Below are 19015 nucleotides of genomic sequence, written 5' to 3'. Positions count from 1 at the left end.
GAAAGGTAGGTCATCCAGAAGGACATCTAGTCTAATTAGCATATTATGCTTTTATTATTATAGATGAGTCTGCCTAACGGTTCATCAATTTTGTTTATCCTTTCAAGGAACCAGCTCTTGGCTTCATTGATTTTTTGTATTGTATTTTTAGTCTTTACATTATTTATTTCTGCTCTAATCTTTATTATTTTCTTTTTTTTACTTACTCTGGGCATTCTTTGTTGTTCTCTTTCTAGTTTTTTAAGTTGTAGGGTTAAATAGATTATTGTTGATTTTTCTTGTTTTTTTGAGGTATGCCTATAGTGCTATAAGCATCCCTCTCAGAACTGCTTTTGCTATATCCCAGAGAGTTTGGTTGTTGTGTGTTCATTTGTTTCCAGAAAGTTTTTTATTTCATTCTTGATCTCATTGGTAAGCCATTCATTGTTCAATAACATGCTATTTAGCCTCCATGTGTATGAATGTTTTGGGTGTTTTTACAGTAGTTGATATCTAATTTCATTCCACTGTGAACTGAGAAGATGCTTGATATGACTTCAATCTTCTTGAATTTGTAGAGACTTGTTTTGTGTCCTAACATGTGGTCTATCTTTGTGAATGACCCATGTGCACTTGAGAAGAATGTATATTCTGCTGCTTTGGGGTGAAATGTTCTATAAATGTCAATTAAATCCATCTGATCCAGTGTGTCCTTTACAGTCACTATTTCCTTTTTAAATTTTTGCCTGGAAGATCTACCAGTGAAGTCAGCAGGGTATTAAAGTCCCCTACTATGACAGTATTGTTATTGATCTCTCCGTTAAAGTCCTGTAGAAGTTTTTGTATATGTTTAGGTTCTCCTATATGTTTACCAGGGTCATGTCCTCTTGTTGGATCGATCCCTTTAGTATTATGTAGTAACTTATGCCTTTTGATTGGAGCATTTAATCCATTTACATTTAGAGTTGTTATTGATAGGTACCTATTTATTGACATTTTAATTCTGTATGCCTAGGTTTCTCAACCTATTTCTTCTCCTCCTCCTACTCCTCCTCCCCCTCCTCCCTTCCCCCCTCCTCCCCTCCCCCCTCCTCCCCTCCCCCTCCTCCTTCTCCCCTCCCCCCCTCCTCCTCCCCTCCTCCCCCCTCCTCCCCCCTCCTCTCCCCTCCTCCTCCTCCCCTCCTTCCCTCCTCCCCCTCCTCCTTCTTCTTCTTCCCCAAGGATATTTCCCCATTGATTTTCAGAGAGAGTGGAAGATGGAGGAAAAGACAGAGAGAAATATCAATGCAAGAGAAACATATCAATTGGTTCCCTCCTGAATGTCCCCTGAGCCTGCAACCAAGGTACATGCCCTTGACTGGAACTGAACCCAGGACCCTTTGTTGTCAGGCCTATTCTCTATCCACTGTGCCAAACCAGCTGGGGCTGTTTCTTCTCATTACAGCAGTCCCTTTAGCATTTCTTGTAATGCTGGCTTGGTGGTGATGTACCCTTTTAGCCTTTTTTGGTCTCAGAAGCGCTTTATTTGACCATCTAGTTTGAATGATAGCCTTGCTGGATATAGTAATCTTGGTCTCAGATCCTTGCTTTCCATTCCCTTCTGGCCTGTAGAGTTTCTGATGAGAAATCAGGTGTCAGCATTATGGGAGCTCCTTTGTAGGTAACAGTTTTCTTTTCTCTTGCTGCCTTTAGGATTCTCTCTTTGTATTTAATTTTTAGCATTTTAATTATGACGTGTCTGGGTGTGGGCCTATTTGGATTCTTCTTGCTTGGGATTCTCTGTGCCTCCTGAACTTGTGTGACTTTTTCCATTACCAAGTTAGGGAAGTTTTCTGCCATTATTCTTCAAGCACTTTCTCTATCCTTTTCTCCCTTTCCGCCTTTTCTGACACACCTGCTATTCAAATATTATTATGTTTCATGTTATCCCACAACTCCCTTAAGCTGTCCTTGTGTTTTTTAATTGTTTTTTCCCCCCTCTGTCTGTGATTGAGTGTTTTTTTCAACCCTGTCTTCTAATCAACTGATTCGATTCTCAGCTTCCCCTAACCTGTTATGTATTCCTTCCAGTGTGTTCTTTATTTATGTCATGCCATTCTTTATTTCTGTTTTCATAGTTACTATATCTTTTCTCATGCTGTTGAGCATCTTTACCATTATTATTCTGAACTCTGTATCAGATAAATTTCTTATCTCCCTTTCATTTATCTCTTTTGGAGAATTCTCTTGTTCTTTCATTTGGGGGTTGAGTCTTTGTCTCCTAATTTTGGCTGCCTGCTTGGGTTTGTGACTATATATTGGGTAGATCTGTTACACCTCTCAACCTCTAGTGCAGGACAATGTCAAATGCTGTTTCTGACTAATTAGATCAGGCAAAGACCCAAAGCCTCCAGAAATCACTTCTGCCTACAGACTGATAGGATTATGCCTTGAATTGCCCTCAGGCAATTTGTCCTCAGGTGTGGTGAGAGTTTTTGTGTTGTTTTTTTTCAATAGGGTGTGGCTGTTGCTTCTGTCTGGAGGCTAATTGTTATTTTTAGTCTCTTAAGGGATGCAATGTGTTTTCCAATAGGGCAGGTCAGCTGTCTTCCACCCAGGAAAGGCCATCTGTATAGCAAATGTCTACATGAGAAAGATGACCTCCACAGCATGAGGGAATGCCTCAGCACAGGAAAGCAGGTTGTCTGACTTCTAAGCTCTAATCACAGAGCCTCCAATCCTGGCTTCTGCTCACACAGCTGCAGTCCACTCTACCCTCTCTCTGCTGAGCACAGGGTGGGTGGCCCACAGGGAATTTTGTGCATTGGCCCTTTAGGAAGAGGGTGCCTGAATTTCCAGCTGTCTCTCCCTGGCAGACAGCAACCCTACTGCTTTTTACAGGCAGATGTTATGTGGGTAGCCTTCTCAGTTGTGGTGGTCTCTGCTATGGAGCCCAGCTAGGAGATTAGACCCCAGAGTTCTCAGTGGCAACCCCTGTCAGCTGAGATATCTCTCCAGAACTTTAGTTGCTGTCTGTGGGAGCCCAGCCATCCCTTTACAGCCTCCACCCCTCCTACCAATCTCTATGCAGTCTCCACTTTTGGTCCTTGGTTATCCTGGTTCTCTCCAGCAAGTCTTCCATTGGTTATTCAGGCAGTTTTTCCTGTATTTTAGTTGTAATTCCAGTTTGTTCCTGGGAGTGTGTCCGTGCAGCATCCACTTACTCTGCCAGCATTTTTAATCTACCCTACCCTGCTATTCAAAGCTCTTGACATCTAGCCCTGGCCACCTCTCTAACCTTTTCTTCTACCATGATGCCCCTTATACTCTACCTTTCAGGAATACTGAATTATTTGCTCTTTTCTGGGTACATGTTGCTATATTATAACTAGGGAGTTTTCTACACACTTAACTCCCTGTTTAAGATGTCTGTACTCTTCTCTTTTATACTCTTCCACTCTTCCTCATTCCTTAAGCCCTATTGCATGTCACCTCCTCAGTGCACCTTCCCTTAGCCTTCCTTCCAGTGAGCATCTTCGTCTTGCACTCCCCATCATCACACACGTTAGTTGCAGGCACTTCATTGCACAGCCATTACATTATTTGTTTGTATGTCTGTTTCCTGCACTGGAGGATGAATATTCACTCATTCCACCAGCATTTATTCAGTGAATGGTTATCATGTGCTAGACACTGGGCTAGATGCTGGGAACATGAAGATAAACCATACTAGCTAACATTCATAGAATACTGACCATAGGTCAAACACTACTCATGTATTTTGTGTACATTAACTTAAAGAGCAATAATTTGTTAGGAGTCAGGAAGAGAATGTGACCTATGCACATGGGGCAACAATGGGATGTGCATCCCCTCCCCAAGAACTTAGAAATACAGTTATTCTTCTAAGAATTATACACACACACACACACACACACACACACAAAATATTTCTGCAAATTTAGGTAGTAGGAGAGGTGGAGCTCGAATCCAGATCTTCCAGTCCTAAATCTTATGTTTTTTTCTGCTAGTTCACACCTATGCCACTTAACCTTTTCCCAGCTTCCTCACCTGTCAAATGGTAATGATAATAACACCTTTCCTTTTCCAATTCTTTGGATTTGTGAAGAAGTTCCAACATGATGGTGATAAAAGTTTTACAAATTATAAAGCTCTATGCTTTGTTTTCATCATAACTATACCTGTGTCTAAGGCAGGGGTGGGCAAACTTTTTGACTCGAGGGCCACAATGGGTTCTTAAACTAGACTGGAGGGCCGGAACAAAAGCATAGATGGAGTGTTTGTGTGAACTAATATAAATTAAAAGTAAACATCATTACATAAAAGGGTATGGTCTTTTTTTTATTTCAATAGTTTTATTCATTTCAAACATTTTAACAAGAAGAATGTAAACACTAATTATTATAATTTGAAACTTCAAAAAATGGAGGAATCATAGCACAATAACATACCTTATATTGAAGATGGCAAAGGCAAAATAAAATTGCCTAACAAAGGAAAGGTACAAAAGCCTTTCAAATTAAACTTAAATATAATAAAATAATGTAAAACTAAAACAAATAGAAAAGAACAAAATGTGTAAACAGTAAATTAAACATTTTCTTTAGTGCAACTTCCAAATTATGCCCGGGATGTAGATGTAGATGGCAATGTAGACTGGGTTGAAAGGTTTTTGGTCTTTAAAACAGTGTTGTTGGTCTCCTTTTTAGCTAATGCTCTGATACTGTGCTCTCCAGGGGTGTGTCTCCCTACATCACCACGATAACGTGTCTACGCATTCCCTGGGTGATGTCGGGGGATGCGTCCGTGGGCATTACAAGGAGCCTCTGGAAGATTGAGAGGTTGTTCCTTCTACTGAATGGGCAGATATAAATCCGCCCACTCAGAAGAAGGAGCTGCGGCCGTGTTTCCCGACGTTGCCATGTTAACACTGCTGCTGGTGAAGGAACGGAGGGGAGAGCAAGAGAACCCTCTGCTCTTTCGGTTCCGCGGGCCAGATAGAACAGCCGAATGGGCCAGATCCGGCCCGCGGGCCGTAGTTTGCCCACGGCTGGTCTAAGGCATCATATTAAACATCTATTTTTACCTAAAATAAAACACCTCTTATAGTCCCTCACCCTAAGACTAAGAAAGTGCTGTTGGCCTGATGGGGTCAAGGGCCTTTGGTTGCTTCGGGATTCCTTTTGGCACTTGAGGCATGCATCATTTCTAATTTAGATCATTTGCCTTCATCTGAAGGGTTTTAATCCCCTCTTTATTCTTCTCTCACCACTGTAGGTACTTCCAAACCTTTTAATCTCTCCTTCAGGCTAAATGGTCCTGAACTCTCAATGCCAGCTTCTTGCCATTAATGGGAAGCCCCACAGATGCTGAGACCTGCTGGAGGTTGCCCAGCAGGCCCTAACCAGGTTGCAACCTGAAGCTGGCTTCTCACCCTCTCAGTCCCAGGCTAGGCTTAGAGGTGGTACACTGCCTATTGGGATGGCAGAGCAGGCTGCAGGCAGGCCCTGTAGGAATGATGTCAACTGCCTAGATAGCAGTGCTGTCTTGGGCAACTTGCTCCCCAGGGATACCCTAGGGCAACCCCAGTAGCCTCACTCTGGCATTGTGCTGACTGAGGGCAGGAGGGACAGGATGGTCTCCTGGGATTGGGTGTTGGTGGTGGAGAACTGTGACTCTTCTAATCTTTTATACACACAGACTCAACCTTATTTGATGGGGTTCAGATGGCTGGAAAACAAGAGAAAGTTTAACAAAGTTTAACATCACCTGGGGGCGATGAAGCAGAGCCTGGCCTGTGTAAGGATAGAAAAAGAGGCTTTTCTTTTTCTTTTCTGTAGCCTTACATGATTTATGAGCAGCACCTGGTAATTAAATCCCAACATTGCTAGCTCCTCCGATTCAAACAGCCCCTCTGTTCAAACTGCAAGACAAGATAAGCTACTCTCAAGGCTACATTCTTGTACCCCCCTCCTCCTTGCTGTTTTCAGAACTCAGGGATAATTCATACCAAGGAGTCTCCAGTTAGTAGAAAGTTCCCTCCCCGCTCCTTTTCAAACAAGCCTCTTTTGAACTCCTCATAACTTTTGCTCTAAGCATGTTTTACAGGCTTGGGGAAAAATACTGATAAGACACCTCCCTAGGACATCTGCTCACACTGTCTCCTGAAAAACAAACAAACTCCACTTCAGCCCCAAATCCTCCTCCTTTCTTTGTCACCTAGCAACAGCAGCCATTACTCTTTAAGAGGGTAAGTAGCCTTTTGTTTCTTGCTCCTGTACTGATTAGCAATGCACCAGCCCTTTCCTCTCTTGGAAAGTAAAATAAACTTTTTCTCTGTATCTATTCTTTTAGTTGTGAATTCTTTCACAGCCCATGTCGCCTTGTCAAACCTTAACAATCTGCGTGCAGCATCATCCCTTCTCTCCTGGCCTTTCCCTGTCCTTGGAGGAGGGGAGGGCATTCCCTTCAGATGTACATTCTGGGGAGCTTTGGTTCCCACAGGCCTTAAATTGGCTTCCCATAATGACACTCCTCCATAAAGGGATTCCTCCCTTCCTAAGTCCCCTACTTTCTGCTTTAAAAAAAATAATTTTATCTTTTACCAGTTGCCAAGACAGCAGTGATGAATGTGTCAAAGATAACAAAGAGCCCAAGGGTAAGGTGCAGCCTATAAAAACAATGATTCTAAATAATTGCAGATTTGGCTATGTCATTTGTACCCCATCTCATTTGTTCTCTTCTCCCACTTAAGACTATCCAGATTCCTCTCAACCCTCACTACCCACCCCCACCCACCTTTCTGTTCCACTTTCTGTTAAACTTCTTTCATTGTCATAGAATATGGCAATTGGGTGAGCTGTCTGGAACATCCATTTATTTCTCCTCTCCTGGGCAGTTCCTTCTCTTCCTTTATTCTCAGTTTAGACATGACTTCCTCCTGGACCCCTTCCTGGGTGTTAGATCTATGTCCTCTGTGCATGCTCAATACCTCAACATGTGTGTTTCTGAGAAAACTTATCAGATGTTTTATGATAACATACTTGCTTATTTATTTCCCCATTAGAACAGTGCTAATAGGACAAAGACTGCTGAACCCCTGACAGCTGAATAAATGAATAAATGAATGAATTAATGAGTTGAAACCTGTCTGCCTGGAGCTATCTGGGCTTTTAAGAGATTCAAAAGATGGTGACTACTAACATTTATACTTACTGGTGGGGTGTTTCTTAGATTTCACCCTTTTTCCTCTGCCATCAGGTTACAAAGTCCCCTCATACACAGAGCCACTGTGCCACTGGAGGGAATACCAGCCTCTTCAGGGGTTCTTGGAAGCTCTGAAATTGAGTGTTTTTGTTTGCCCTTTCATCATCCCTGGGGAAAGGATTGCTTCTAGCCTCAGAATAATGGCTTGCAAAGTCTCCCCAGGGCAGGCTTATAACAGAACAACTCACTTTATTCCGCCACCCCCCGCCCCCCCATTTGATATTTTTCTGCTTCCTACCAGTTAATGAAATATTTTGAGTTCTGCTGCAGGCTCTTAGGGGAGAGTAGCATCCCTAAGGTTTCCCTGCTGGTAGAACTTCTGGGCCAGGAGAGGGTGGGCTGGGAGGACCACGCAGGGCTGGCTCTGCAGCTCACAGTCCTTCTGCTGGGATGGGGGTGAGACAGCTGTTCCTCTGAGCATGTTGAAAATAAACCACTGTTGACATTCTGGTGAAGATGAAGGTGACAGGCCATTGAGGAAGTTTCAAAGCCAGCCCATGAAGCGGGTAAGGAAGTCAGTGTAGGCTGAGTTATTTGAAACAATTGATCCCCTGAAATCCACAGTGCTCACAGTTACCCAGACTTGTTCTCCAGGATCTCAACTGACTCCATTTTGGCCCTAGGCCCCAGCAGGTATCAGGGTTACTACGGGATTGATTTTAAACTAAACAGTCTGGCGTTTGAGCTTAATGTCTCTTGGGAAAACAATACCAAACATCCACAGATTTGTCTGCCCTTTTTCCAGTCACGCAGGAAGTTCATTATGGCATGGTGACGTGACCTGAGTGTGCACTGCCAGTGTCTGCAAAACATAAGATTTGGTAGTAATGGTGGTCAATTTGCTCTCGATCTCTTTTTGGTTTGGTGCACACATTTTTTTGTCATGTACCTAGTATTTATTTTTTGGTTGGGAACCATGTCACCACTAACAACGCAGGCCTAGAAACCTGCAAGTCTTTCTCCTCATGCTCAGTTCTTGGCTGGTAATGGGATGTGATGAATTCCAAATGTCAATATCTAGAGCCAACCTTTTATGGTGCTTTGTTAAGAATGCTGGAGTCGAGGGTGGAAAAATGGCAGTGGAATAGACAGACATGTCCCGAGTCTTGTCCTAGAGCAGATAGAAAGAACAGCTGAGGGTCGCACGGGGAGTGTCTGTTGGAGAGTTAAGGGACAGCTATACTCCAGGAGAAGGTTGGGGACTGCTGGACGGGGGTCCTCTCACCGGGCAGCCCTCACTGCTGCTGGGTTCCCTCCCGGAGCCACGGGCTCAGATGCGGAGACCGCGCCATTTTGAAGGGGAAAGTGGATGTTATCTAAAGCCTGAAAATCTACAATTACGGCACCCACTGAACAGCTGCAAACCCCAGAACACCGGTTCCCAAATGGCTAAAACACGCGGATTCAGAAGAGCTCTACACTCCACCATGGAAGGTTAGATTTCGCCTGGGATAAGGTGAGGTCTCTGGTCCCAGCAGGACAGAGAAACGCATGCACTGCGGGATCTGGAGGACCGGGGGAAGTCTGCATCTAGAAAAATCCGTGGCTGTTGAGGCTGGCGTGATCCGTGAATGTGGAAAGGGGTCCTCAGAACTGCTAACAGAGGGGATCTCTAAAAAGCAACCCATTTTGATCTGATGCAGAAGGACAGCCTAAAAATTTTGGGAGTGTGCCGGCTGCTTGGACACAAGGGGGAAAAGGGGATTGCTTAGGCTTGCGCGCAGACCCAGAGTTCGCACACTCGCACTTTCTCCTCTTTGAATCCTTGCTTCTGATTACTGAGCCCAATACATAGGATCACCCAGTTGTGGACACCCTAGGAGACTACAGGGGAAAGTTTTTTTTCTGGAATCTGGGGATCAGAGGGGGAGTGACCATCAGAGAACCAGCTTTGGGGCAGCGCACTCCCACAAACCGGTAGTGAGTGCCACAGGGAAAGCAGGATCTAAGCACAGGCTAGAGAGACCTATAGACCCGGAGGTCAACCCAGAAACACTGCCACCCAGGGGCTGAATCACAAATTGACTCTTGTGTAATCACAAATAAAGGAATACAAGAAAGTAAGACACACTGCCTGCTTAAAAATCAGGACTGGCTTACAACACTGAGGAGCAGTGGAACACAGGGAACTGCAATACTGTCCTGACTGGGAAACAGGTGTGCCAAACAGAACAATAGAGGAAGTGAATGACCTTCACTACTGCACATTTTATTTTTATTTTTTATTTATTTTTATTTTTTAATTATTTTTTTCTTTTTCATCTTTTACTTAAAAAACTATTAATTTTCTTTTTTCCTCACTTGATTTTACCTTTTTAATAATTACATTTTTATTTTCAATCAGTATTATTACTACTACTATTTTACCTTTTTTTAAAAAAAAGTGTCATTTTATTTTCTCTTTATTTGACTTTGAGATTAGTGTTCTACATTCTATTTTCATCTTTCCTTTAGCATCATTCTACTCTATCTCAACTCTACCTTCATGCCATCACTCTCTTCCTAACTTTTGCCCTTTTGTTGTCCTGTTTCTCTTACCCTTTTCCTGCTTTAGATTTTCCCTATTCTTTCTTTTTACCCCCTGTTAAAATTTCACCCTACATATATATCTAATTTCCAATCCTCTGCTCTGAGTTCATACACACCTCTCTCTTCTCTGTCTTCACTATCCAAAAAATTGTTTTTCTCTCTGTCCTTTTGTTGTTGTTTGCTTGAATGTTGATTATATTGATTTTTTATGCTTGTTTGTGAGATTCTTTTGCTTATTCTTTTTGTTTTGTTTTGTTTGCTTTGTTTTTGTTTGTTTTTTTGCATCTGTCTTTCCTCACCTCGCTTGATATTAATTGTTGTTTGTAGTTTGTATTCATCTCCAGGTACTTGTTGCTGACATTTTCTGGGATTAGTGGATGTTTTATTGGAGTTTTCTCCCCATATATATATAGTTTGTTCCCCTTTTCTTTCTTATTCTCTTTCTTTTCTCTCTTACTTTTTTTTCCTTTTCCCAACTTCATTTTGGCACTCCTTTCTTTCTTTATTTTTCTCTCTTCTTCTTTCTCTCCTATCCCCTAATTTTCCTTTCTCTGGTGGTCACCTTTATATCATGAATACATTTCTGTTCAGTGCCTTGTGCATTGTAGTGTTGTATTTTGTGCCTTTAAATCAACGCAGGAGAGAGAGGACTACATAACCAGACACCCAGAGAAGAGAGACCATGGGGAGACAAAGAAACAGCCCACATATGAAAGAAAAGCAGGCATCACCAGAAAAGGAAGTAAACGAAATGGAGGCAAGCAACCTTCCAGAGAAAGAATTCAGAGAAATGGTCATAAGGTGGCTGAAAAGAATGGAAGACAAATTTGACAATATGAGTAAGAACCAAGAGGAAATGAAGAAGAACCAAGAAGAAATGAAAAATGACATCACTGCTGTAAAGAACTCAATAGGAAGCATCAAGAGTAGACTAGAAGAAGCAGAGGACTGCATCAGTGAGCTAGAAGACAAGGTAGGAAAAAATACCGAAGTAGAGCAGCTTCTAGAAAAAAAAATTAAAAAGCAGGAGGAGAGCCTAAGGGAACTTTGGGACAACACGAAACAAAACAACATCCACATAATAGGGGTTCCAGAAGGAGAGGAAGCTGAGCAAGGAATAGAAAACCTGTTTGAAGAAATAATGACAGAAAACTTCCCTGATATAGGGAAGAAAAAACCCACACAAATCCAAGAAGCTCACAGAGTCCCAAGCAAAATGAACCCCAAAAGACCGATGCCAAGGCACATTATAATTAAATTGGCAAACACCAATGACAAAGTAAGAATCTTAAAAGTGGCCAGAGAGAGAGGCAGAAAGTTACCTACAAAGGAACCCCCATCACACTAGCGACTGATTTCTCAACAGAAACTCATCAGGCCAGAAGGGAATGGAATGAAATATACAAAGTCATGCAAAGGAAGGGTCTGAATCCAAGAATACTGTACCCAGCAAGGCTATCAATCAAAATTGAAGGTGAAATCAGGAGCTTTACAGACAAAAAAGGACTAAGGGAATTTATTACCACCAAACCAGCAATGCAAGAAATGCTAAAGGGTCTGCTGTAAAAAAAAGAAATAGGAAGTGAAGAAGGAACACAGGGGTAAAGATTAAAAATGGTGACAAATAAGATCCTATCAATAATAACTTTAAATGTAAATGGATTAAATGCCCCAATCAAAAGACAGAGGGTTACGGATTGGATAAGAAAACACGACCCATATATCTGCTGTCTACAAGAAACCCACCTCAGAAAAAAAGACGCACACAGACTGAGGGTGAAGCGTTTTTCAGGCGAATGGAAATGAAAAAAAAGCTGGGGTAGCAATACTTATTTCTGACAAATTAGATCTCAAACTGAAGGACATAACAAGAGATAAGGAAGGCCACTTCATAATACTAAAGGGAGCAATCCAACAAGAAGAAATAACTCTGGTAAACATATACGCACCCAATACAGGATCACACAAATACATAAAAAAACTCCTGGAGGAAATCAAGGGAGAGACTGACAGCAATACAATCATAGTAGGAGACTTTAATACCACACTATCACCACTGGACAAATCCTCTAAACAAAAAATCAGCAAAGAAACATCAATCCTAAATGACTCACTAGACCAGTTGGAATAAATAGACATCTTCAGAACATTTCACCCCTAAGCCATAGAATATACATTCTTCTCAAGTGCACATGGGTCATTTTCAAAGATAGACCATATGTTGGGTCATAGGCAAAGTGTCTTCAAATTCAAGAAGATAGAAATCATATCAAGCATCTTCTCAGGTCACAGTGGCATAAAACTGGAAATCAACTACAATAAAAACAATCCAAAAAAATCAAACACATGGAGACTAAACAGCATGTTATTAAACAATGACTGGGTTACCAGAGAGATCAAGGAAGAAATAAAAAACATCATGGCAACAAATGACAATGAAAACACAACAATCCAAAATCTATGGGACACAGAGAAAGCAGTCTTGAGAGAGAAGTTCATAGCTCTACAAGTCTACAGCAGAAAACAAGAAACAATGGTAATAAATTACCTAACCCTACAACTCAAAGAGTTAGAAAGGGAGCAACAAGAAAAGCCCAGTGTAAGCAGAAGGAAGAAAATAATAAAGATCAGAGGGGAGATAAATGACATTGAGACCAAAAAAAAATACAAAAGATCAACAAAACCAAAAGCTGGTTCTTTGAAAGGATAAACAAGATTGATGAACCTATAGCTAGACTCACCAAGAAGCAAAGAGAGAGGACCCAAATAAAGAAAATGAGAAATGAAAGAGATGAAATAACAACAGACCCCACAGAAATACAAAAGATTGTTAAAAAATACTATTGCAACACACTGGACATCCTGGAGGAAATGGACATATTCCTAGAAAAATATAACCTTCCAAAACTCAATCAGGAAGAACCTAAACATCTCAATAGGCCAATAACTATGGGAGAGATTGCAGCAGTCATCAAAAAGCTTCCACAAACAAAAGCCCAGGGCCAGATGGCTTCACAGGGGAGTTTTACCAAACATTCAAGGAAGAACTAAAACCTATCCTCCTCAGACTATTCCAAAAAATTCAAGAGGAAGGAACACTTCCAAGCTCCTTCTATGAAGCCATCATCACCCTAATACCAAAACCAGACAAAGACAACACAATGAAAGAGAATTACAGGCCAATATCCTTCATGAACATAGATGCCAAAATCCTCAACAAAATTCTAGCAAATCGGATCCAGCAGTACATCAGAAAGATCATACACCATGACAAGTAGGATTTATCCCAGGGATGCAAGGATGGTACAATATCCGCAAATCAATAAACGTGATACATCACATAAACAAATTGAGAGATAAAAATCCCATAGTCATATCAATTGATTCAGAAAAAGCATTTGACAAAATCCAACACCCTTTCTTGATAAAAACTCTCAACAAGGTGGGAATAGAAGGATCATACCTCAACATAATTAAAGCCATATATGATAAACCCACAGCTAAGATCATACTCCATGGGCAAAAACTAAACTCATTTTTCCTAAGAACAGGAACAAGACAGGGATGCCCACTCTCACCACTCCTGTTTGACATAGTACTGGAAGTATTAGCCATTGCAATTAGACAAGAAGAAGAAATAAAAGGCATCCAAATTGGAAAAGAAGAAGTAAAGCTCTCCTTATTTGAAGATGACATGATATTGTACATAAAAAACCCGAAAGACTCCATCAAAAAACTAATAGACTTAATAAATGAATTCAGCAATGTAACAGGATACAAAATTAATGCCAAGCAATCTATGGCATTTCTATACACCAATAGTGAACTTACAGAAAGAGAGACTAAAAAAGCAATCCCATTTACCATCGCACCAAAAAAATTAAGATACCTAGGAATAAACTTAACTAAGAAGGTAAAAGACCTATACGCGGAAAACTACAGGACACTGAAAAAAGAGATAGAGGAAGATGTAAACATATGGAAGAGCATACCATGTTCATGGATTGGTAGAATCAACATCATTAAAATGTCCATACTACCCAAAGCAATCTATAGATTCAATGCACTCCCCATTAAAATAGCAACGGCATATTTCACAGACCTAGAACGAACTCTCCAAAAATTCAACTGGAATAAAATAAGACCCCTAATCACCATAGCAATCCTGAGAAAGAAGAACAAAGTAGGTGGGATCTCAATACCAGATATCAAGCTGTATTACAAAGCCACTGTTCTCAAAATAGCCTGGTACTGGCACAAGAACAGACATATAGATCAATGGAATAGAATAGAGAACCCAGAAATCAACCCAAACCACTATGCCCAATTAATATTCAACAAAGGAGGCATGAACATAAAATGGAGTCAAGACAGTCTCTTTAATAAATGGTGTTGGGAAAATTGGACAGATACAGGCAAAAAAAATGAAACTAGACCACCAACTTACACCATACACAAAAATAAACTCAAAATAGATAAAGGACTTAAACATAAGACGGGAAACCATAAAAATACTAGAGGAATCCACAGGCAGCAAAATCTCAGACATATGCCGAAGGAACTTCTTCACTGATACTGCTCCTAGGGCAATGGAAACTAAAGAGAAAATAAACAAATGGGACTACATCAAAATAAAAAGCTTTTTCACAGCAAAGGAGACCATCAGTAAAACAAGAAAGCTCACTGCATGGGAGAACATATTTGCCCATGATATCAATGATAAGGGTTTAATCTCCAACATTTATAGGGAACTCATGCAGCTTAACAAAAAGAGGATAAACAACCCAATCAAAAAATGGGCAACTGATCTCAATAGACACTTTTCGAAAGAAAACAGAAGGAAGGCCAAGACATATGAAAACCTGCTCAAAGTCACTAATCATCAGAGAGATGCAAATCAAAACAACAATGTGGTACCATCTCACACCTGTCAGAATGACTATTATCAACAAGTCAACAAATGACAAGTGCTGGTGAGGATGCGGAGAAAAAGGAACCCTTGTGCACTGCTGATGGGAATGCAGATTGGTGCAGCCACTGTGGAGAACAGTATGGAGTTTCCTCAAAAAAACTAAAAATGGAACTCCCATTTGACCCAGTTATCCCACTTCTAGGAATATATCCCAAGAAACTAGAAACACGAATCAGAAAGGATATATGTACCCCTATGTTCATAGCAGCACAATTCACCATAGCTAAGATTTGGAAACAGCCTAAGTGCCCATCAGCAGATGAGTGGTTTCAAAAACTGTGGTACATTTACACAATGGAATACTATGCTGCGGTAAAAAAAAGAAGGAGTTCTTACCATTTGCAACAACATGGATGGATATGGAGAGCATTATGCTAAGTGAAATAAGCCAGTCAGAGAAAGATAAGTATCACATGATCTCACTTATTTGTGGAATATAATGAACAACATAAACTGATGAACAAAAATAGATCCAGAGACAGAGAAACATCAATCAGAACGTCAAACCTCAGGGAAGGTAGGGGAGGGTGGGGGTAAGGGGAAGAGATCAACAAAAGGACTGATATGCATGCATGTAAGCCTAATCAATGGACACAGACAACAGGGGGGTGGGTGCATGAATGGGAGGTGGGGGGTAACGGGGGAATAAGGACACATATGTAATACCTTAATCAATAAAGAAATTTTTTTTAAAAAAAGAATGCTGGAGTCTTCTGTGTATCTTAATTAAATAATAATAAGGTAAAGAATTCTGCTCTGACTTCTTCAGATGGGAGGGAAGAACTCTGGGATTGGGGATAAGAAGTAAGGAATCCTGCCTGGAGGCAAAGGCCTGTAAGAGGGAGCAAAGACTCTTGGTTGAGAAGATGAGTAAGATCAGCCCCAGAGAGAGCCCTTTCAAGGCAGGAGGAGATGACAAACACAGCTTGGACTGAGAGAAGCAAAATTCCCTGACCAGGAAAGTGAGGACCAGATGGAGGTCTTGCAACAGAGATTCTGGCTCCCAGGCTGAACAACTACATCTCTATGGCTAGAATTTAGGGACCTTTAAGGTCGAATTATCAGATTCCCCTCTCCCCCACATCCCCACACACAGGAGAAACAGAGGCTTAGCCAACTGAAGTGAGCAGCCTTAGTCACACAACTAATTAATGAAGGTCAACAGAAAGCTAGTTGTATCTCTTTGGGGTTGCAAATAGGGGTGGGTGAGAGGGTGGTTTAAAAGAAGCCTCAGAGAACTTATATGCATATATGAATAACCTATGGGCAAACAGTGCAGGGAAGGCTTGAGCAGGGGGTGGAAGCAGGGGAGGGGTGTTCAACTGGGGAAAAAAGGGGACATCTGTAATACTTCAGAGTGACATTGGACTTGGTGGAGAATACTCAGGCAGGCAGAGGGGCATAGGGCTTTCAGGATGAATAAATGGGTTGTTCCTTTCACATGCTGGCCTCTATCAAGTTCTAATTTTTCTGGCATAGATAAAGACTTTTTTTTTTTGCTAGTGGTAACTTGGAAAATTTTCTTTCTTTCTTTCTTTCTTTCTTTCTTTCTTTCTTTCTTTCTTTCTTTCTTTCTTTCTTACTTTTTTGTATAAAACTGCATCTTCTTTATTTTGCATACTTTAATTTCAGAACAAATAAAAAAACCCACAATATATAACACATCCAAAACTATGTCAAATATGAGAAGGGAGGGCTTGAGGCCGTTGTAACCTGCCTTAAGAAAAGACAGGAGAGGGAAAAAGCCACTAAACATCAGAGGAAACCAGGTGGGCTAGGGCCACACAGGGCTGCTGGGGGAGCCATGAAGACTACACAGAGGACGCAAGGTCTGCAGGTAAAAACTCCTAGTCTACTTCTTCCATGCAAGAGGCATCCTCATCGCCCTCAAGGGGGCGGGGGGAGAATCTCATCAGGAACAGCAGCACTGGGTTCTTCAGCTGTCACTTCATCTTCATCAATGCCTAGGCCTAGCTTGATCATGCAGTAGATGCGGTTGGAGTGGGTCTGGGGATCCTCAAGTGAGAAACCAGAAGAGAGCAGTACAATTTCAAATAGCAACACCACAAGGTCCTTGACAGATTTGTCATTCTTGTCTGCCTCCGCCTTCTGGCGGAAAGTCTCCACAATAGATGGTCAGGGTTGATCTCCAGGTGCTTTTTGGCCATCATGTAGCCCATTGTAGAGTTATCCCTAAGTGCCTGGGCTTTCATGATACACTCCATGTTAGCTGTCCAGCTGTAGGTGCTTGTCACAATGCAGCAGGGTGAAGACACAAGCCTATTGGAGATTGTCACCTTCTCAACCTTCTTATCCAAGATTTCTTTCATAAGTTTGTAGAGGTTCTCAAACTTGGACTTGCTCTCTTCCATCTTCTTTTTCTCTTCATCCTTAGGTAGCTCCAGGCCCTCCTTGGTAACTGAGACCAAGCTTTTTCCATCAAACTCCTTGAGCTGCTGCACACAGTATTCATCGATAGGCTCTGTCATATACACTACTTCAAAGCCCCGCTTCCGCACTCGCTCCACAAAAGCAGAGTTAGCAACTTGCTCTTTGCTCTCACCAGTGATATAATAGATGGATTTCTGGGTCTCCTTCATGCCAGAGACATATTCTGAGAGAGAAGTCATTTCATCTCCAGACTGGGAGGTGTGATAGCGCAAAAGCTCAGAAAGGCGTCGCTGATTAGTTGAGTCCTTGTGGATTCCAAGCTTTAGGTTTTTAGAGAACGCCTCGTAGAATTTCTTATAGTTCTCCTTGTCTTCTGCCAGCTCAGAGAAGAGCTCAAGGCACTTCTTAACAATATTTTTACGAATGACCTTCAAGATTTTACTCTGCTGGAGCATTTCTCGGGAAATGTCCAGGGGCAGGTCCTCAGAGTCAACCACACCTTGGATAAAGTTGAGATACTCTGGTATCAACTCATCACAGCTGTCCATTATGAACACAAGGCGGACATAGAGTTTGATGTTGTTGTTCTTCTTCTTGTTCTCAAAGAGGTCAAAGGGAGCCCGACGGGGGATGAACAGCAATGCCCTGAATTCCAACTGACCTTCTACAGAGAAGTGCTTGATTGCCAAGTGGTCTTCCCAGTCATTGGTAAGACTCTTATAGAACTCTCCATATTCCTCTTGGGTGATGTCATCAGGGTTTCTGGTCCAGATGGGCTTGGTCTTGTTCAGTTCTTCATGATCAATATACCTCTCCTTAACCTTCTTTGTTTTCTTTTTCTTGTCCTTAGCACTATCATCCTCCTCATCTGAGCCCACATCTTCAATCTTGGTTTCTCCTCATCATCTTTATCTTCCTCTTCTTTCTCCCCTTTCTCTTTCTCTGCTTCATCATCACTGATTTCTTTCTCTTGTTCCTTCTCCAAATAAAGAGTGATGGGATAACCTATGAACTGCGAGTGCTTCTTCACCATTTCTTTGACCCGCCTCTCCTCTAAGTACTCTGTCTGGTCTTCTTTAAGGTGGAGGATCACTTTGGTGCCCTGGCCAATGGGCTCACCATGGTCAGCCCGCACAGTGAAGGAGCCCCCGGCAGAAGACTCCCATGCCTACTGCTCATCATCATTGTGCTTTGTGATCACAACCACTTTCTCTGCCACCAGGTAGGCAGAATAAAAGCCAACACCAAATTGTCTAATCATGGAGATGTCTGCACCAGCCTGAAGAGCCTCCATAAATGCTTTTGTACCAGACTTGGCAATGGTTCCCAGATTATTTATGAGATCAGCTTTGGTCATGCCAATGCCTGAGTCCACCAGAGTGAGGGTACGTTCCTGGGGGTTGGGGATGATGTCAATTTTCAGCTCTTTACCACTGTCCAACTTGGAAGGGTCAGTCAGGCTCTCATAGCGTATCTTGTCCAAGGCATCAGAAGTGTTACTGATCAACTCCTGAAGGAAAATTTCCTTGTTGGAGTAGAAAGTATTGATGATGAGAGACATTAGTTGAGCAATTTCTGCCTGAAAGGCACAAGTCTCCACCTCCTCCTCTCCATTGTGCACCACTTCCTCCAGCATCTTGAAAGGAAAGAGATCCAAGTACAGGAGAGACTGTATTCGGCTCCCAATCCGCAAACTGCATGCGTGCCGGGATGATTCAAGAAACGAAAAATTTTCTTAAGTGGGTAAAATGAAGGAACTCTGCAGGGAAGAATAAAATGATTTCTCAAGATAGGCTCAGGATACATAGACCTAGGTTTATACAGATTAAAGGAACTATTTCTCTCACTCCAATGATGTATGTCAGAAGGTGTAGTGGG

At 41.8% G+C, this 19015-nt stretch overlaps 1 protein-coding gene across 1 annotated transcript; it reads right to left on the bottom strand.

The window, feature by feature from the left end:
* Positions 1-16593: 16593 nt before the first annotated feature.
* On the bottom strand, positions 16594-18809 carry LOC308234391 (heat shock protein HSP 90-beta-like; the record flags this gene model as incomplete). The annotated part of the gene is given in 5 exon segments (XM_080642029.1): positions 16594-16641; positions 16643-16878; positions 16881-18026; positions 18029-18305; positions 18309-18809. Coding segments are annotated over 5 exon segments (2172 nt in total). The 5' UTR covers positions 18774-18809.
* Between the last annotated feature and the right edge of the window lie 206 nt (positions 18810-19015).

Source organism: Plecotus auritus (assembly GCF_963455305.1).
Source record: "Plecotus auritus genome assembly, chromosome: 9".
NCBI classification, from domain to species: domain Eukaryota; kingdom Metazoa; phylum Chordata; class Mammalia; order Chiroptera; family Vespertilionidae; genus Plecotus; species Plecotus auritus.
This window is presented reverse-complemented; position numbering and strand designations above follow the sequence as displayed.